Raw genomic sequence first — 18,993 nt, forward strand, 5'->3', positions numbered from 1 at the left:
ATGGCGGCGGCGCGCGGGGCCCGGTAGCGGCGCGGCCATGGCGGCGGCGGCGGCGCACAGCGTGCGCGTGCTGCGCGAGCTGAACCGGCAGCGCGCGGCCGGGCAGTTCTGCGACGCCACGCTGGGCGTGGGCGGGCGCGAGTTCCGCGCGCACTGGCCGGTGCTCGCCAGCTGCTCCCGCTTCTTCCGCGCGCGCGGCCCCGGCGGGCCCGTGTCGCTGCCCGACGGCCTCGCGGACACCTTCCAGCTGCTGCTCGACTTCTTCTACACCGGCCGCCTGGCGCTCACCGCGCACAACCGCGCCCGCCTCCTGGCCGCCGCCGAGCAGCTGGGCGTGCCCGACGCCGTGGCGCTGTGCCGGGCCTTCCGCCCCGCCGCGCCCCGCCCGCGGCCCCGCCGCGCCGCCAGCCCCCCGGGACAGCCCCGCGGCCCCGCGGTGCGTGAGGGGGGCGGCAGCGGACGGGGGGAAGGCGCCGCCGGCCCGGCGGGGGCGGCGCCGTGACCCGCCCGTTCCCCTGCAGGCCCCGGAGGAGGCGGCGGGCGGCGGCGGGCGGGGGGACGGCGGCGGCGAGTCCCTGCCCGGGAAAAAGGCCCCGCGGAGCAAAAACAGCCCCCGGCCCGGGAAGGCGGCCGGCAGCGCGGGGAGCAGGAGGGGGCCGGTGGAGCCCGTCGAGTGCCCCACGTGTCACAAAACCTTCCTCAGCAAATATTATCTGAAGGTGCACAACAGGTAACGGCTCCGGCTGCTCCTTCCCTCGCGCGGGGGCGGCCGAGCGGCCCCACCGGCAGCTGCCCGGTCACCACCGCGGTGTCCCCGGGACGGCACAGGGGTCCCCGCTGCCCCAGGCGGGGCTGGTTTGAGCTGGGGGATTGCACACCCCTGAACCGCATCCGGGAGCCGCAGCCGCTGACCTGGGCTCCCGCTGGCGGGGTCGGAGCCACTGGGCTGGGAAAGGCGGCGCTCAGGGGCTGTCCGGGGATGTGTGGCTGCAGCTGGATGAGAGTGAATCGTCCTCGGGGGCTCCCAGGGTCAGCACGGGCTGCAGGGGCTTGGCCAGGGCTGCGGGGAACCTGGGGGTCGGTGACCGAGAGCACAGCGGGCAGGTAGGGCACGAGCTGCAGCGTCGCTCGTCTGCAAGGTGCGAACCTCACCCTGTGAGAAGGAGGTTTCGTGGAGCGCGGCGGCACCGGCAGCTCGGCTGCGCTCCCGTGGGATCGGCAGAGCTGGCAGGGAAGGAGGCTTTGGGGCAACTGAATGTTGGTGCTGGGGTGTAAGAGCTGCTGGGGCCCTCCCTATCCCCTGACCTGCCCCTGCGGCTCTGCTGCCATGCAGGCAGTGACGGGTGCTCTCCGTTCACGTTCTCCCTAGGAAGCACACTGGAGAGAAGCCGTTTGAATGCTCCAAATGTGGCAAATGTTATTTTAGAAAAGAGAATCTCCTGGAACACGAAGCCAGAAATTGCATGAACCGATCTGAGCAGGTATGCCAGGAAGCTGCCGCTGCAGGGCTGGAGAGCGGGTGCCGTTTTACAGGAGCAGAATTGGAGCCTTTTTCCAGCCATCGTCCGCTTGCGCTCAGCTACTGAACCAAACCTCTCGTCCCCACAGCGTGTCCTGCAGCCAGGATCCCCAGGGCTGCTGAGGGTGGCAGCAGCTTTGGTCTGATTTACCAGACAGCTCTCCTTTTGTCTGCGCTTTTCAAGCACACGAGGATCCTCTTAGTATAGTAAAAGATCCCGGTTGCTGCGGGCACAGGTTAAATGCCATAAGCAGGTCCCAGCGCTGGCGTGAGCCATGGGTCCGTGCAGGACTCGTGGCTCTGCAGCAGCCGACGTCTCCCCGTCTCTTGCAGGTTTTCACGTGTTCCGTCTGCCAGGAGGCATTCAAGAGGCGGATGGAGCTGCGGCTGCACATGGTGTCGCACACGGGGGAGATGCCATACAAGGTCAGCAGCGCCTGCTGGACGCTGGCATGAGAGCGGAGGGGCGAGTGGTTCTGTTCAGGGGAGCCGAGCGCCTGCTCTGAGCATCATGCCCCAGCTCTGAGCTGGAATGTGCTCTGGGGAGACACCAAAGCTGGTGCTGGCTGCGGCCTCCCCAGGGACTCGTGCTCCCTGCCTGGCGTGCACCTGCTCCTCTCCTCACCCCGAAATCGCTGTTTGTGGGGGCTGGAGCCTGACCCCCTCTCCTGTCTCCCAGTGCTCCTCCTGCGCCCAGCAGTTCATGCAGAAGAAGGACCTGCAGAGCCACATGATAAAGCTGCACGGCGCGCCGAAGCCCCACGCGGTGAGGGGGCCGGCGCGTGCAGGGAGGGCCCCAAAGTGACAGCGGGGAGGTCAGGTGGCGGGTGCGCCATCAGTGAACGCACAAGCCGCCTGACCCTGCGCTTCTGTGGCCTTGCAGTGCTCGACCTGCGCCAAGTGCTTTCTGTCCCGGACGGAGCTGCGCCTGCACGAGGCCTTCAAGCACCGGGGGGAAAAGCTGTTTGTCTGCGAGGAGTGCGGGCACAGGGCCTCGAGCCGCAACGGCCTGCAGATGCACATCAAGGCCAAGCACAGGTATGAGACGGGACCCGTGTCCTCCCAGCCGTCACCCGGGCTCTCCTGGCTGCGCGTGGTGCTGGGGGCAGTGAGCTCCCCTGTCCCGGAGGCGCTGGGCTGAGACTTTGGCCAGAAATCGGCTGAGGGGCCAACCCACGTTTGTCTCTGCCAAAGGGAATGTGGACTGTTGGCACTTCTCTGTGTGTGACTGTGGTAACACAGGTGATAACCAAAGCTCTTCAGAGCTCCAAAATACTGTAGTTTGAGATGGGTTGATGTAGGATTCTGCCAAGAACTCTGGGTGCTCGGTGACAGCTGCCCCGTGGGGTGAGACCAGCACAGGTGAAGGTGATGTCCCGCTGCCCCCAGGAACGAGCGGCCCTACGTGTGTGAGTTCTGCCACCACGCCTTCACGCAGAAAGCCAACCTCAACATGCACCTACGCACGCACACCGGCGAGAAGCCCTTCCAGTGCCACCTCTGCGGCAAGACCTTCCGGACACAAGGTACTGGGGGTGCGGCCGGGAGCGCCGGGCACTGCGAGCAGCGCTGGGCACCATGCTCCGCAGCCAGGATCCCCAGAAAGCAGCTGCACTGTGAAACCCCCTTCTCGTGCCACCTTCCCCAGGGGGCACAGTCAGGCTCTTGCGAGCACTGCTGACCCTGAGGCAGGTGCGTTCCCGTTATCTCTGTTACCCTCACGGCACAAAAGGGGAAGAACTTGGTGCCTTTTCCCCAGTATGGGTCAGCCTGGGCCAGGAGGCTGCTGCTTGTGCTGCTCCTGAGCCCTCCTGCCCAGCAGAGCGCAGACCAGCTGCACCGTGCACGCGTGTCCCTAAGCACGGGATGGGGGACACGCGCCGCGCCGCTGACTGGCCGCTCTCCCCCGCGACCGGCAGCGAGCCTGGATAAGCACAACCGCACCCACACCGGCGAGCGCCCCTTCAGCTGCGAGTTCTGTGACCAGCGCTTCACGGAGAAGGGGCCCCTGCTGCGGCACATCGCCAGTCGGCACCAGGAGGGGAGGCCCCACTTCTGCCAGATCTGCGGGAAAACCTTCAAAGGTACCGGCCAGGGCTCCGGCCCTCACGCAGCTCCTGAAACCCACCTGCCTTCCTGCGGGTTTGCACTGTGAGCGTGTCCAGCGCGGCGGTGCTGCCCCCAACGGGCTCTGCCTTCCCTCCCCAGCCGTGGAGCAGCTGCGCGTCCACGTCCGCCGGCACAAGGGCGTGAGGAAGTTCGAGTGCACCGAGTGTGGCTACAAGTTCACGCGGCAGGTGAGCGTCCCCCGGCCCCGGGGACCACGAGCACCCGCGCCCGAGCCACCTCAGCAGCCCGTCCCCCCCCTTGCAGGCTCACTTGAGGCGCCACATGGAGATCCACGACCGTGTGGAGAACTACAACCCGCGGCAGCGGAAGCTGCGGAACCTGGTCATCGAGGACGAGAAGACCGTGGTGGGGGCCCTGCAGCCCCCGGAGCTGGAGGTGGGCTCGGCCGAGGTGATCGTGGCGTCCCTGTCCCGCGGCTCCCTGCCCGACGTCCCCATGCAGAGACTCTGCTCAAACGAGAACTTCTCTACAGCGGATGTGATCGAGCAGTCGCTCATTATAGCGACAACGATTCCTGAAGACTGTGAGACGTAGCGCGACCCCTGCGCGCGTCCTTCCTGCAGGACACAGTAAAGCGCTGGCTGGAGCCGCTCTGCCGTGCTCGGCCTGTTCACGTGGTGCGTCCGCCCCATCCCCTCCTGCAATGCTCCCACCCTGGCGGGCAGGGAAACGGAGGGAGAATGAAGTCACCATCGGGTCACAAATGAAAACAACACAAAGCTGCTCGGAATGGCTGCTTAAATAAATGTCCACATGCCGTGTGAGGCAGGAGGTGACTGAGAGTCTGTGTGATCCTGTGAAGGGCTTTTGAACAAGCTGTTTGCGGCGCAGGGCTGGCCGGTGCTCTCTTCCCTCCCATTAAAGCTCTGCCCCTTCCCATCAATGGTTGCTGAAAGCATTGTCTGTTAATTTGCGCCTTAATTCTACTTTCTTTTGTCAAGGTTCTGCTAGTTGCTATCTCTTTACCACACTGAAGGTACCTGCTCACCAGTGAACTAATTTAACTGTTACTTAACACATTATTTCAGAGAGCTGGAAAATGCTCCCAGCTCCCATTTTTAGGTGTAGGGACTTACACTTGTCTGGAATTACAGAGTCAGGGTTGCTGAGACACCGACAACCATTTCCTGAGTGTTCCCAGGGTGGGGGAAGATCCCCCACTGTGTACCCGCGTGCCCAAAATCACAGCCGCGCTCTCTCCCCTCTCCCTCTTTTACTCACCGAGAAGGCAGAAAGTCTCCAGTTTAGCTGTATCTCAGGCCTGGGATAAGGAACATTGCACTCAAAACTTAACTGCAGTAATCTGCTCAAAGACAACATATTCATGAAACATGTTTTATTTAACTTGACTGCTGCAAGTAAATTTGGAAACAAACTATGAGAATAAAAATACATTATCTGTGAATGTAAAATGCCTTTGCTTCAAAGGATGGTATTTAAACTGGACTCAAAGATTCAGACACAATGAATTTTACAAAAAATAAATACAGTTCAGGCGGCTGGGGAATTCGGGGGTGGCAGGTCCAGCAGCGAGTGCCACGGTGCGAGACGGGGTGTGCGTCCTATTTATAGTTCAGCTGAAACACTCGGCTCTGCAGCGCGAGCTCAGCTGCGCAGCACACGCTGTCCTGGGGGGACCGGCTGCTCCGGCCCCCGCCCCAGGGTCCCCCCGCGCAGGGTTCCCCGCAGCGCCGGGCGGTTTGCAGCCCAGCAGCCGCAGGCCGGCACGGCCCCCGCCGGCGGCGCCTTCAAGGCACTGTCAAAGTTTCAGACTTGGAGAACAGCCCAGATCTCCTGAGCCGCTTCCCCGGTCCCACCGCCAAGGAACGCGGCACTGAACAGCTGCCAAGGCAAACCAGATTTTTTGTAAAGCTGTGAAGATGCTGACGTTGCGGAGATGGGGCTTGGATGCTGCTCAGTCCAAGGGCAATCAAGTGTACCGGCTTTCCATCTCTGAATTAAGTTTAAATTCAATTTTTTTTTCCAATTGGTTAAAAACAAAAGATGGAAAAGCGAATGCATCCAGTCAGCACTTCAGCTGTCATCACACTTCACAGGTTTCCCGAAGGTGTGACGCTCCTTTCAGGCGGCTGCAGCTGTTTGCTTGCTCAGGAAACATTCCCCAAGCAAACTGCAGGGGTTGCTCCTCGGTCCAGGGAGAGGAAACACAGCCCAAGCTCGTGAGGTCACTTGGGCGAGTAGAAAGGCAAACCTTACGCAGGCCAAAAAACCCCAGCAAACCCCAAACAAAAAAGAAAAAGAAGAAACCAAAACCTAAAATAACTACTTTTCAAGCCGCAACACTCTGGCTAACTCCTACAGCTTCAACAAAACACGTCAGCAGCATTTTCCAACAGCCCAAGTCCCGAGAGCTCCTGCCAACGGGAGGCGCAACGGGCAGGACGCCCCTCTGGAGCTCCGGGGATTCCCCCGCCCCAGGCGATGCATCCGAAAGAGATTTTGTGTCGGGGTGTCCAACCCCGCCAGCGATCCTGCAACTGGCGGCTAGGCTCCCGGGGAAGCTGCGCTCCCCTTTCCTGCTATGTTTTTGGGTTTTCTAAAATAGTACAATGTCAACTTGGCTCCTTTAAAACGGTGAAGAAATAAAACCTGGCCCTGGCTGCACAGGGCCTGTCTGCCCAGCGGAGCCACCGCGATGGCACACGCAGCCGCTGTCCCTGCCCCGCTCAGCCCGTGTCCCCGCACCATGCTGCAGCGTGAGGGGACAGCAGCCACCGCCCGGGGGTCACTCGCTTCTCCTCCTCCTTCCCCATGAAGGAGGGCGCAGCTGGGGCAATCAGAAATGAAAACAATCTAGCTGTGAGAATGCAATAAAAACATAAATAAAGGCGTTTGTTCTTAGAAGGAAAAACCGCTTTTCTAGGGAAACCAATACCTGCAAAAGTTTAAATGTTGTTGCAACTTAAAAAACCCACCAAAATACAGGAAGCACGGAAGTTCAGACGGGAAAGCTGAAGCTTCCCAGCCCAGCTCGGCGAGGTCCCCGCCCAGGACAGCAGGAACGGAGCCGCGGGCACAGTGAGGGCAGGAGAGGCCGCATTCTGGTCTCAGCCCCTCAGCCCTGCCGCACCCCCAGCTCCCGCGGGAAGCACACGCAGGGGCCGTGTCCTCCGAGACACAGAGCAGGGCTGGGGGCCCAGAGCACCGTCCCACCAGCCAGAGCCCTTACAGAAAAGAACCTGAAGAAAGGAGTTTGGTGGCAAACGCAGCGTTGGGGGTGAAGGAGCTCGGTGAAAGGCGTCTGACCGCAAGCCATGAGCTGCGGTCAATGCTGCAGTGACGTTCGAGGTGACGGCTTCCTCGGAGCTCACCCCGTGCATCTCCGCGGCCGTGTGGAGCCCCCTCCCGCCCCGGGAAGGGCCCAGGGAGCCGCGGCGGAGGCCTCGCCAGCTGCCGTTCTGCAACAGCACATCCAATGCGTAGTTTTCACCCCTCTGTGATCAGTACGTTTTGCTTCCAAGCACCAGTTTGCATCTGCCTTCTCTCAAAGCAACACTGGTTCTGGATAACGAACTCGTGCCAGGCCAGGGGGAGAGCGCCCTCCCCTGCTAACGAAGCTCGTTAAGGTTCTGGTTGTGAAGGTTTTGGTGCTGCCTGTTCAAGTTGATGCTGTTGTCCAGCGTGATGCCGTCCTCCTCCTGTGTGGTTTCGGGCATGAACTGCCGGAATATGCTGACGCTGCCGTGCCAGAAGATGGGCTCGGGGAGCCGTCCCACCACGCTCCACGTGCGCGTCTCGGGGTCGTAGGCTTCCAGGACGTCCGAGAGCTCAAACGTGTTATCGTAGCCGCCAGAGACATAGAGCTTCCCGCCGAGCACGGCCACACTCCCCCCAACATGAACCTACCATTTAACAATAAATGTACACAACGATTAGCAAGGAGGGTTTTGCCCAACTACGCAGCTGATAAAAGTGTCGGGTTCTGTCCTGCGACTGTGCACGGAGCTCAACGCAACCAGCCAGCCGCTCTGGCTCCCAACCCTGGGACGGGGTTTCCCAGCTCTGCCCAGCTCCTGTGTGCTGGGCTGAGCACCCGCCTGCGCAACCACAGCCCAGGATTTCTCCTTCCAGGTGACTGCGATACACTTCAGTACACTCTGTGTGCGAGGGGTTATAATCCAGAGAGCACCGGGTTTTCCAAAGGTAAATTAAGCCAATTTTTAACACTGAAAGGCATCCAGTAGGTCGGTAAGCGCCCTACCTGAAGCATGGCGGGGATTTTATCCCACTCATTCTTCACTGGATTGTAAACATCCACTTCAGCTGAGTCATCTCTGTGGGAGGTAACACAAAATTACTTTTCTGCATTCTAAGAACCTCCCGCCTTGTGAAGCCCCCAGTTCAGCCCAAAATGCTGCAGTGAGCACTCTGCTCCAGTCTCACCACACACAGCAGACACCAAAGGGTTCCTGCATGAAGCCTTAAACCTCCATGCCCTTCAAAGTAACGGCATCGCTACTGCTCGGGCTTTTCACCAACACCAAATTTAGAGGGGCCAGAGGAGCATGAGAAGAGCTGGCGGGGCAGCATCGTGCCCCATGGCTCTCACACCCGCTCCCCTCACAAGAGGGAGGGTGACAGTGACAGGTGAGGGACGTTTGCAACCGCTGACACAAGAACGCAAAGAGGACGAGGTCGGGGCAGCCAGAGAAGTGCTGTCGGTCACTCCAAGACAGTCCAGTTACAGACAGACTCAAAAGGCTGCAAGGAGCACTGGACCGCGGCTGAGTCTGTCGTGCCACCGTGCGTCCCTGTGCGCTGAGCTCCGCGCGGGCCCCGGGCAGCCGCTCACAGCCCCAGGCTCGCTCTGAGGATGCAGCTGCAGACCCAGCAGCGCTGCTGCGCCGCATTTACAGTTAGCAAACCAGACCCACTGGAGGGGATCAACAGTCAGAAGCTTTAGGCTGAGCTATTTAAAAATAACCAAAAAATGAGGTTGTGACTTTTATTTGTAACCTACTCCTCTGTCCTCCCAAGATTATCTTACAGCTTTATATAGAGCAGCAGTCCCTGTGCAGCACACGGAAAGAGGGGAGAAAAACCTGACCCCGATAATCTCCCCATTAACTCCTGCAGACACATGTGATCAGAAAACCTGAGGTGTCAATCACCAGTATTTTAAAGTAGACGAGAAAAAGGAAAACCTATAGAATTGGCTTGTGACAAGCAGCCGAACAGCTCGATCACCCCTGCCAGTGTTTACTGAAAAGCAGGTGACTCAAATTGTGACCTGCAGACAGCTGCCAGGAACGGAGACACTCGGCTGAACTCGAATCCATCAAATAAAAGGTCCTGGGTAGAAGTCGCTGCTTTATGCAAAGCCAAGAGGAGATTAAAACCAGAAAAGTGCCTGGAGGACATCACAGGAGTTGATGTTTGCTCAGAGTCAACACAACAGTTTGCAATGCTTCAGCCCTAGCATGCCTTTCCGTTTATTTTTAATTAAGTGGATAACTGAAGTATTTGCACCACCAGGACAGCTTCAGATGGGTAATTAAATCCCAATTTGGAAAGGTGCTTAAAAATAGTGACCAATCACTTCATCTTCAGTCCCCTTATCTCTGCTGAGACGGAGGATGTCCTCTCCTGCACTGCAGTTTAACGTTTTCTTGGAGCTTACTCACTTATTTATAGCAACAAGGGGGGGTTGAACCAGAAGCCAAGAAAACTGAGAAGTCTTTTTCCAAGCAGTGCTGCTGACTCCAGCCAGATTTACACCTCGCTGTGCCCCAGCCCGTGGGGTGAGATCGAGACATTTTCACACAATTTTAAGTGCAGTTCTCTGGAGCCCCACTGCCCCCATAGTGAAGGAGCGGTATAGGGGTTCACAGACCCCCCGCACCAGCAGCACCGCGCTCCCCACTGCCACCCACCACAGCCATCCCTGCCCCAGACACTCCTGCCCTGGCAGGGGATGCGGCGGCCCCACCACTCACCGTACAAAGTACATGAGGCCGTTGAGCGTGACGGTCTTTGGGGCGAAGGACCAGGGAGGCAGGTGGCCACAGTTGACGAGGGACCAGAGGTCACAGTCAGGGTCGTAGCACTGCATCACCATGGACTCTTTGCCGGCCAGGGAGCCGATGGCGAAGAGCTTGCCACGGCAGGAGGTGGTGGAGCAGTTGTCCATGGGGTACAGCATGGGCTGCAGGGCCTCCCAGCTGTCCAGCGCGTGGTCGTAGCGCTCCGTGCTGTCCGAGGCGATCACGTAGAGCAGCCCGTCCAGGACCGTGGAGCTGTGGTACTCCCTGGCTTTCAGCATGGGAGACACCTCCGTCCACTCGTTCACGCTGGAGTTGTACCTCCAGACGCAGTCGTACAGCCGGGACCCGTCCGACCCCCCTGCAGACACACACCACGTGTCACAGGCTGGTTTGCAAAGGGAAGCACCGCAGGGCGACGGAGGAGAGGGCTCGGCACCGGGATCTTTGTTACGTCTTCCAGCTACACCTTCTCAATACCCATGCACACTTTTCTGCTTCCCAGGGCCGTACATTATGAGAACATTTGGTACTGGAGGACTGCTGTGGCGTGCAGTGCAGGGATTTATGGGCAGTTTTGCACTGGTTCTTTTCCAGCAAGCTAGGAAAGATTCCTCCCACGTTGTTCCTAGTCTGCGCTCAGCCACAACTCACGTTTGCCTACCTCCATCCTTCCAAACAACTATTTTCTCTCCCATTTGGCAGCCCCCGCTCCTTTGCTATCCAGAAGCTGCTGTGATGCAGCACAGACCAATGCTCAGCAGCGCCCGGCTGCCACGGCAGCGTCACCATGGGGGCACGGGAACCTGCGGCGGCCCTGCTGCCCGCGCCGCAGCGCTGACACCGAGCAGAACCACCCAAGATCCTGCCAGCAGCAGCCTCGCGGGGCACGGGGCTCCCGGCGGTATCGGCGGCCCCAGACCCACCTGGGGTTGCTCCTGAAAGCTCCCACGGACGCGAGTGCACCCCTACAAACAAGCTGGGTGGTAGCCTGGCATTTTTACAACCCTGCCTTTAAAACAGAGCCCCGTTTTCTGCTCCTAACTAGAGCAAAGGAAGCTTTCTGTTCACCTGCGTTTGACCTGCCCTTCAAACCTCGGCACGCCCAATGCCAGCTGTTCGGCAGCGCCCGCTGTCCCAGGCCTTGGCTCCTTGCGGCCGCTGCGCCACAGGGACATGTTCAAAGGAGACATCTACATGCAGATTAACAGCCAAATTTACACCTCTGTGTCACCTTGACAGAAGTAATTATAGCCACAGTGGCCTGCGAGGAGGCAGGACTCACCGGGAAGGCACCGTGACTCACGGGCACTGGCTGGCTGAGGAACCCGCCTCAAGCACGCGCTGGCTTGTGACTGACGGGGCTCCGGACCCAAACGGCTTCTCCGCAGCCAGAAATTCAAAACCCTCTCCAGTCACTCCTGTCCCCCACAGTGAGCGGTTAGAAAGTTCCACCAGTGCAAGATCTGTGACTCCTGCCCACGTGCTCAGGAGCATTACTCATGACAAAATACCTCCTGGACTGAGACCAGCTGCTAAATCCAGCACCGACTCCAGGAGTCCCTGGGCCTGTCCTCGGGCTGCAGCTGTGCTGAGCCCAGGCCGTCACAGACTCCCTGCTACCCCAAGAAAAGCTAAGTCTCGTGGCCAGAACCCACGTTTTCAACTGAAATCTCTACATTGGTGCTTTCATGCAAGTTTTCCCACCTCGTGCTTTTTACCCTGGAAACGCCCTCCCAGGTGCCCCCGTGCCTTACCGGTGACGTAGATATCGTTGCCCAGCGCGGCCACACTGTAGCCCCCGCCCAGGTGCTCTGGGAACTCAGCCAGGTAGCGCCAGTGCCCGGTGCGCGGGTTGTAGCAGTCGACGGTGACGAGCTCATCGCAGTCACGGTCACAGCCGCCGACGAGGACGAGGATCTCGGCGAGGCCGGTGGAGGGCCGGGGGCGCATGCGGGCGCAAGGGCCACGGTCGTGGCGGTCGAGGCGGGCGGCCTGGAAGTCGCGGGCCTCGCGCAGGAGGCGCAGACAGGGCGGGCAGCGGGCCACCAGCGGCTCGCCCTCCACATGGGCCAGCAGGTAGAAGCGGCGCACGAAGGGCAGGCGTACGTGGGCCAGGAGCTGCGGCAGCAGCGGGGCGCGGGCGGCGGGGTCGGCACGCACCCAGCGCAGCGCCAGCTGGAAGGCGGCCTCCTCCTTGGGGACGCAGAGCCCGTCGTCCCGCAGGTAGGAGAGCAGGCGCGGCAGCGGCAGCCGCTCCAGCTGGGCACCCAGCTCGGCCACGTGCCGCAGGACAAACCGGTGTGCGGCGGCCGCCAGCGCCGGGCAGGCGAAGGCCTCCGCGAAGTCCTGCATGTCCAGCGCGTTGGCGGGCTCCAGCTGCCGCGCCAGCCAGGCGCCGCAGGCCTCCTTGACGGCGGGGAACTGCAGCAGGTCAGCGGCACGCAGCAGGCGCTCGGCGATGTCGGGGCCCAGCCCGCCCACGCGGCCGGTGTAGGCGAAGTCGAGGAGGCGTGCCAGGCACTCCGGCTCCACGCCGTGCAGCCGCACGCGCTCGGCCCGCGCCTCCCGCAGCGCCCCGCCGAACATGGCGCGGAAGTAGCCGGAGGCAGCGGCCAAGACGGCGCGGTGCGCCCCAAACTCACAGCCGCCCGCCACCACCGTCACGTCCAGCAGGCTCCGCTCCGCCCGCAGCGCGCTCAGCCCCCGCAGCAGGGACACCGCGTGCGCCGGCTCCCCCGGTGCCACCGCCGCCGTCCCGCCGCTGCTGTCCGTGCTCGCTGCCATGCTGCGCCTGCGGGAGAGCACACTCTGCGTCGCCCAAAGAGCAGCTTGCAAGATAGAGGGGAGAAAAAAAAATAAAGGTGGGATAGCACAAGGAAAAACGTCCTGTGGCTGGGAAGCGGGATAAACTAAACAGCCCTTGAAAACATCCTCCTCCCTCCGTCACAGAGGAGCAGCAGTTGCATAACGTGCTGGCAGCCTCCCCTGCTCGGTCTAATGATACTTTTAAGCAGCCCGAGCTGCAGTTCTCCAGGATCAGGGCAGCTCCCGGGAGCCGGGCAGAGCCTGGAATCCCGGCGGGCCCCCCCGCCCCGAGCGGTGCCCCTCGGGAGCCGCCCCCGCCGCCCGGAGCCCAGCGGGCTGTTCCCGGTAACCCACGGCTCGGCTGCGCAGATCCAGGGAGCCCCGGCTGCTGCCCGCCTGCGGCTTGCCGTCAAATAAACACCGGAGCGGCACAACCAGCCCGGGCCGGGCCGCGGGGAGCAGGTCCCCACACGCGGGGCTCTCGGGGCCGGGCCGGGGCCGCTCGGGGCCGCCGCGGGAGCGGAGAAACGGGCGCGGAGCGGGGGGGGGGCCGCGGCGACCGTCCGGGCCGGCGAGGACGCGAGCAGCGGGCGCCGCCGGGAGCGCGGAGGGCCCGGACGGGGCCGGGGCGAGGCGGGAGGGCGGCGTCCCTCCGGGCCCGGGGCGTCACCGGCGGGCCCTGCCCCGCGGTAAACCGAGGGCTGCCCCCCCTCCCACCGGGACCTGTCGCGACCCTGCGGCGGAGCCCGCACTCTGCGCCAGCCGCGCCCCGGTACAGACGCCCCGAGCCGCCCCGCTCACCTCCCGGCTCCGCTCCGCGCGCGCCCCGCCCTCCCGGGCCGCACCAGCCGCCGCTCCCGGCAGCCCCCGCGGCGCCAGCGCGCACGCCCGGACTACAGCTCCCGGCAGCCCCCGCGCCAGCGGACTACCGCTCCCAGCAGCCCCCGCGCCAGCGGCCGCCCTTTCGCCGCCTCCCGCCGGTACCGAGCGGTTCGCGGGTGTCGGCGCTGCCCGGTTGCTGCCGCCGCTGCCGCCCCGACCCCGCCCCCGCCCCCTGCGCCGGGATATGGACTCCGACTCCTGCACCTCCCCGTTCGCCCCGGAGGTGAGCCGGAGCCCCGCGAAACCGGGTGTGGGGGGGGGCGTCTCCCGCCGCCCGGCCCGGCCCGGCCCGCTCCCCGCCACCCGCTCCCCGCCACCCGCTCCCCGCCACCCGCTCCCCGCCACCCGCTCCCCGCCGCGGGCCCGGGGCCACCTCGTGCCGCCCAAGCGCGGAGGGCCGGCGCGGGGAATGGTGGCGGCGCGCCCCGCCGTGTCCTGCCGCGGGGGGCGGCCCGCCCGAGGGCCCGGCACCGACACCGGGGGTGCGGGGGGCGAGGCGGGAGGGGCCGGGGGGGACCGGGCGGGGGCCGCGCGCTGCCCGGCGGCCGCGGGGGTGGGGGTGGGGCGGCGGGGGAGCGGCGGCGCCTCCCCCGGCCGTGCGGGCCCGCTCACCCCGCCCCTCCCGCAGGACTTGTCCCCCGCCGCCCGGCGGCACCGCACCGTGGAAGACTTCAACAAGTTCTGCACCTTCGTCCTGGCCTACGCCGGCTACATCCCGTACCCGCAGGAGGTGAGGGGCACCGGGCGGGGCAGCGGCGCTGCCGGGCGCGTTTGTACCGTCGGCGGCTGCGAGGAGGTTCCGCCTCCGCGCCCGTATCCCCGGAACAAAAGGGGGAACTCCAGCCGCTGGGAGGGGCTCCGGGGGCGGGCCGGGGGTGTCTCTGGGGGGGGCTCGCGGGGCTCCGGAGCCGCTGCCGCCCCGGGCTCCGCCCGCCCGCGGGTCACAGGGTGGCTGTGGGGACCGGGGGAGCTGGGCCTGGGGGCAGCGCTTGAGGGGATCGGGCGCGGTGCCTCGGTGCCCCATGAGAGTTGGCTCCGAATTAATGCTTTTTTCTGCTTTCTCGACATTTTCCAGGAAACGCCGTTGAGGAACAGCCCCAGCCCTCCCAACAGCACCGGTGGCACGATTGACAGCGATAGCTGGGATCCGCGGTTCAATGACACCCCGTCTTCCGTTTCCCTGCCCGCCAAGAACAGAAAGAACTTCAGTCAGCTTAAGCGAGCGAAACCGTACAGTTCCCTGTTCCAACGGGCAAAACCCGGTAACTTCCTGCCGGAGCGAAAGCAAATCGACAAGATCAGGAAGAAGAAAAAGCTGAAGAGGAGGGAAACAGAGGTGTCTGCAGAGGAGGACTATGAGGAGAAGCTGCTGGAGCTGGAGGCGGAGGACTCTTACGTGGAGACGCCGATGAGCCCCTCGTCCGAGGGTGACCCCCAGTCTGCGACCGAGCACTGCTCGGTGTGGGACTCTGACACTCCGTCCAGCGTCTCCTACCCCGCCGTGACGGCTGAGCAGACGGTGGAGATCCAGAGCGTGGGCAAGCGAACGGTCATTCGTCAGGGCAAGCAAGTGGTCTTCCGGGATGAGGACGGCACCGGCGACGACGAGGACATCATGGTGGATTCAGGTAGGTGGCCTGGCTGGCAGAAGCAGGAAGTGGAGCTGCTGTGGGCAATCTCTTTAGTGCTTGTAGCATGAGGCTAATGCTTAGGTATGCTGCCTGGGCAGAATTCAGTAGCAGTTGGCTTTTTGGGGGAAGAAGCGGGGGTTGGTTGGCTGTTTTTGCAGTAAACTGACTGTAAGGCTTTGACTTTATAGAAGCAGCTGTTTTTCCTCTCCTGAGTCAAGGCTTCTCTCATATTGCTGAGAGTAGTTTCTCTTAAGACCTGGAAAAATCCTGCCTTTGAAGCCCAGGCAATTAATTTAGCACAACAGTAAATTGCCGATTTGAGGCTGGAAGCGTTGGCTGTTAAAAACGTAGCTTGCTGTTTCTCTTTGCAGATGATGATTCGTGGGACCTGGTCACTTGCTTCTGCATGAAGCCTTTTGCCGGGCGGCCGATGATCGAGTGCAACGAGTGCCACACCTGGATCCACCTCTCCTGCGCCAAGATCCGCAAGTCCAACGTCCCAGAGGTCTACATATGCCAGAAGTGCCGGGACTCCAAGTTTGACATTCGCCGCTCGAACCGCTCCCGGACGGGCTCGCGCAGGCGCTTTCTGGACTAGGGGTGGAGGGCACGTGCTGCTGCGCTGCTTGGGCGGGTGGGCAAGCAGGGGGCCGGGGAGGGCTCCCCCGAACTGCTGCTGCTCAGGCTCGGGGGCTGCCCGGCCGGCCTGCGCTCACAGGGACGAGGAATCGCCGGGTCGTGGGCAGCCAGGGCTGGAAGAGGCCGACTGGTCGAAACTGCTGCTAGAGACCGAGGAGCTCAAGGGACAGACCGAGCTCTGGGTTCAGTGGGGTTTTGTCTGGTTACAGTTATGAACTGGGTGATGTCTGGGGAATGTACAATACCTTTGCCACGTATGTTTTCTCATCCCATCAGGAAACTGCAAACCTTCGCTGTGCTAAGAAACTCCTCCTCCAAAGAGGGAGGAGAAGGAGGAGGAGGGAATCTGTGTGAAGAGTCTGAAAAGTAAATGGCCATGTTTTAATTTTGATGTAATATTATACCTGCCCATTTGTCCGTATATATCAATCTTAGCTATTCTAAGGCTCCATAGGAGTGAGCATCAATGCATACCGACCTCTGCGCGCTCTGCCTCCTCTCCAGCAGGCCCGGGCAGGAGGGAGTTCTGTGATTTGGCGTCATTTAGGTGAAAACGGGACTTGCCGAGGGACTGGTGCGTTTGAAGGAAGAGAGCCGCCCTTTTTCTGGACAGGCAGCGCTGGGGACTAATGACATCAGATTTCTTCCTTGAAGGTCTCTTCTTAAGGTGATTTTTTGTGACTTTGTTTTGCATGATCGGCTCAAATGTGTGTACGGACGATACTGTCTGTTCTGTTTCCCAGCCCTTTGTTAAACAATAAGGTGCTGTTTCAAGAAGACGATGAACTCTCCGTTTTCTCAGCCCAGAATTCAAACATGGACTGTAAAAGGGGCCATAGTAAACTTAGAATTTGGCAGGTCTGGTTTGGGATTTGGTAATTTTCATCCAAGTACTACAGCTGAGTTGACTTTTGTTTTTGCCGTTTGTTTTTTGAGACTGGATTTGTAATCCAAAAACCGCAATCTTTAACCTATTGATTGCAAATTATACAGAAAAAAACCCAAACAAATGCAGGCTATGCAGCTAGCAAGATCAAGTGCAATGAAGATCTACCTGGTGTGAGGGAGGACAGGAGAGCACCGAGGGCCCCGCTGATGCTGTAGCTCCTCGACGGGACTTCATGGGGCCTCAGCCGAGGGAAAGCTGCTCAGAAACACGAGGCAGTCGAGGCTCATACGCGAGGCCACCAAGATGGCAGCGTTGTTCCTCAATGACCAGAGTGAGCCGTACATATCACATTAATTCGGCTTCTGTTTCAAGGTATTTCTCTGACGCCACACCCGATGAACAACACGTGCTGTGTGTGGCGAGAGCGAGGGGCTGCACTGGCCGATACTACGGCAGAAGCGAGACTGGCTGCGCTGGCAGGAACGTGTCCACGCTGCTCCTGCAGGTACGGCGCCTCGGAGCACCAATTTATCCCAGGACTGGCTCACCAGGAGGTGACCAAAGGTCTCTCCAGCACAGAGCCAGGCAGCCCCCACAGATGTCTGACATGGGGCTGCCAAAGCTTCAGGCAGACGGGCCAGCACCGCGGTGGCCTGGGCTCCGCCGTGAGAGCTGCGACAGCTCTGCCGGCCCAGCTCGGCGTGATGGAGCTGCACAACTTTCAACTGTTCTGTCCTGCTGCTTTATAAAAATCCTGTTCCACCAAGCTGCAACAACTGACTCTGGGTTCTGAAAACCAGCTCCAGCTTCTGTAAAATCTTAAGACCATGACTTGTGGTATGCTGCCTTCCAGAAGCTACACGGAACCACCGAGGAGTTTGCCAAAGACTTGCCCCCAACGGCTGCCTGACTGTTCTTTGCAGCCAGAAAAATAACCAAAGTTCTCAAGTGCTGCCGTTTCACTCTGCAAACAGAAAAGCTTTGGAAGGTTCCAGTCACAAACAGCGCAAGCGTTGGACCTGCTCTGGAAATCGGTATCTCTGTGTTTATAGCGTGTCTGCAATTCAACTGGACCTCCACAGAACGTGTTCCTGAAGCTTTTATGGGAGAAATGGCAAACTGCCAAACAAACTGGCTCTTTTTCACAGGGGTTCGATACTAATCAATGTGACTGACTCTTGTTCTGTTACCTTTTCAGATGTATCCCAATAGATGGTGTCTGACAAGTCCAGCACGTTACAATATCAGCAGAGAGGAAAAAGAAGTAACATCTCCATTATTTTAGTTCATCACTTTCAGCCATGTATAATTATAGTTTAATTCAGAACTTTATTTTTTCATTAAAACTGTTTTAAGGAACCATGTTTTTTTCTTAAATGTGAAAGAAGTGAACAACGATTTTGTCTTATTCTGAACTCAGGAGTCTGCTGTTATGATTTACTGGTGTGTAAAGCTGTTCTGCCAGGTGGCAGCAAGTCCCAACACTACAAGCGCTCTTCCCTAAACACTCCACAAAGTGAGGGACGATAGCAAGTGCTGCAAACGCATCTTCCACGTGCCAACAGGTATCCTCACCCCTCTCTGGAGCAGTTGCTCCTGGCCCAGCCTCTGCTGTTAAGGCAGATAGATTGTGGTGGAGCCCCAGGGCAGATGGGAGGCAGGTGACAGCAGGAGCCTGGAGCGGCTGGAGGCAGCCGGGACGCTGCGCTGGGCTTGCCAGCAGGACCTGCCAAAGGGTGCGGTGGCCGGCGCGAGCCCGGGGTGCTGCTGGCGCCGGCAGCCGCGGTCCTGGCCGCAGTCCCTTTGTGGGAAGCGCCCGAAGGCAGACCTGGTGTGTGGAAGCCAGGCATGGGGCACAGCAAGTCACGGCAGCTGGGACTGCTGGCCAAGGTGACCCTGCACCTGTCCCACCTGCCCGAGAGCCCTGTTGCTGCAGGAGCAGGCGCCGCGGCCTCGGGAACAGACTTCGGTCTGTGCCACATCTGCCTGGCAAAGGCCGGCTGGCAACGGCAGTGCCCAACCCTCTGGGGCTGTGCCAGGACAGTTCCTTCCCTCGCACCCTGCCCCACGCACTGAAGGCCCCAAACACCCCAGGGTGCCGCTGCCCCGGTGGCCCCCAGCTCCTGTGTGGCACTGCTGCTCAGCCAGCTGCACTCTGTGCAGCGGCTTTAACACCCTGGGAAACCTGAAAGGTGGCTCAGTTCTGGTTTACTTGTACAAACTATGTTCCTCTTGTTCCTAGAAATAAATTAGATGGGAACAGATATTTGCAGCATCGGAATCAAATGAAATGAGTCATTGTCCTTCCACCCCACTAGCTTTCCTCCTCTCTTGAAAACCTTGATAAGACATGATTCTAGGTGGCAGAAGAATTAATAAGACTATTACACCCTATGTCCTTAACTGGAATAGCAGTGTTAGTAATGAGCAGCTGGATGGATTCACGCTGAGGAGGTCCATGCTACTACAAAAGGCAAAGAACTTCATTTCAAA

At 60.7% G+C, this 18,993-nt stretch overlaps 3 protein-coding genes across 5 annotated transcripts; 2 read left to right on the forward strand and 1 right to left on the reverse strand.

Moving 5' to 3' along the window:
• Positions 1-7: 7 nt before the first annotated feature.
• On the forward strand, positions 8-4,532 carry ZBTB48 (zinc finger and BTB domain containing 48). Of its 2 annotated transcripts, XM_065650158.1 has the most exons (11): positions 8-436; positions 522-730; positions 1,370-1,481; positions 1,853-1,945; positions 2,199-2,285; positions 2,403-2,557; positions 2,909-3,045; positions 3,439-3,603; positions 3,728-3,816; positions 3,893-4,024; positions 4,122-4,195. In XM_065650158.1, exons 1-11 carry the CDS (start codon positions 38-40, stop codon positions 4,128-4,130), a joined length of 1,587 nt encoding a protein of 528 aa, XP_065506230.1. In that variant the 5' UTR covers positions 8-37; the 3' UTR covers positions 4,131-4,195. The 2 variants fall into 2 exon arrangements, with proteins under 2 accessions (XP_065506230.1, XP_065506229.1); XM_065650157.1 differs by having other exon boundaries at positions 3,893-4,532.
• Positions 4,533-4,976: 444 nt separating this feature from the next.
• KLHL21 (kelch like family member 21) lies at positions 4,977-13,310 on the reverse strand. 2 transcript variants are annotated; one of them, XM_065650154.1, is made up of 5 exons: positions 13,261-13,310; positions 11,409-12,445; positions 9,607-10,012; positions 7,872-7,944; positions 4,977-7,512 (listed from the first exon to the last, which is right to left on the reverse strand). In XM_065650154.1, the coding sequence occupies exons 2-5, from the start codon at positions 12,436-12,438 to the stop codon at positions 7,219-7,221; spliced, it is 1,803 nt and encodes a 600-aa protein (XP_065506226.1). In that variant the 5' UTR covers positions 12,439-12,445; positions 13,261-13,310; the 3' UTR covers positions 4,977-7,218. The 2 variants fall into 2 exon arrangements, with proteins under 2 accessions (XP_065506226.1, XP_065506228.1); XM_065650156.1 differs by having other exon boundaries at positions 11,409-12,482; positions 13,261-13,305.
• A 128-nt stretch (positions 13,311-13,438) lies between these two features.
• PHF13 (PHD finger protein 13) lies at positions 13,439-17,913 on the forward strand. Its single transcript, XM_065650160.1, has 4 exons — positions 13,439-13,564; positions 13,970-14,071; positions 14,417-14,969; positions 15,344-17,913. Exons 1-4 carry the CDS (start codon positions 13,526-13,528, stop codon positions 15,568-15,570), a joined length of 921 nt encoding a protein of 306 aa, XP_065506232.1. The 5' UTR covers positions 13,439-13,525; the 3' UTR covers positions 15,571-17,913.
• The last annotated feature ends 1,080 nt before the right edge of the window (positions 17,914-18,993 follow it).

The sequence above is a fragment of the Caloenas nicobarica genome, chromosome 22 (assembly GCF_036013445.1).
Source record: "Caloenas nicobarica isolate bCalNic1 chromosome 22, bCalNic1.hap1, whole genome shotgun sequence".
Lineage (NCBI taxonomy): Eukaryota > Metazoa > Chordata > Aves > Columbiformes > Columbidae > Caloenas > Caloenas nicobarica.

Excerpts from the sequence above, each read along its gene's own strand:
- KLHL21 (XM_065650154.1), bottom strand. The coding sequence starts at position 12,438 with ATGGCAGCGAGCACGGACAGCAGCGGCGGGACGGCGGCGGTGGCACCG. Across the intron at positions 10,013-11,408 it reads CAACGATATCTACGTCACCG|GGGGGTCGGACGGGTCCCGG; the intron begins GTAAGGCACGGG and ends GTGTGTCTGCAG. Across the intron at positions 7,945-9,606 it reads GGCCTCATGTACTTTGTACG|AGATGACTCAGCTGAAGTGG; the intron begins GTGAGTGGTGGG and ends TACCTCCCACAG.
- ZBTB48 (XM_065650157.1), top strand. The coding sequence starts at position 38 with ATGGCGGCGGCGGCGGCGCACAGCGTGCGCGTGCTGCGCGAGCTGAAC. Across the intron at positions 1,946-2,198 it reads CGGGGGAGATGCCATACAAG|TGCTCCTCCTGCGCCCAGCA; the intron begins GTCAGCAGCGCC and ends CCTGTCTCCCAG. Across the intron at positions 3,604-3,727 it reads CTGCGGGAAAACCTTCAAAG|CCGTGGAGCAGCTGCGCGTC; the intron begins GTACCGGCCAGG and ends TTCCCTCCCCAG.
- PHF13 (XM_065650160.1), top strand. The coding sequence starts at position 13,526 with ATGGACTCCGACTCCTGCACCTCCCCGTTCGCCCCGGAG. Across the intron at positions 13,565-13,969 it reads CCTCCCCGTTCGCCCCGGAG|GACTTGTCCCCCGCCGCCCG; the intron begins GTGAGCCGGAGC and ends CCCCTCCCGCAG. Across the intron at positions 14,970-15,343 it reads GGACATCATGGTGGATTCAG|ATGATGATTCGTGGGACCTG; the intron begins GTAGGTGGCCTG and ends TTCTCTTTGCAG.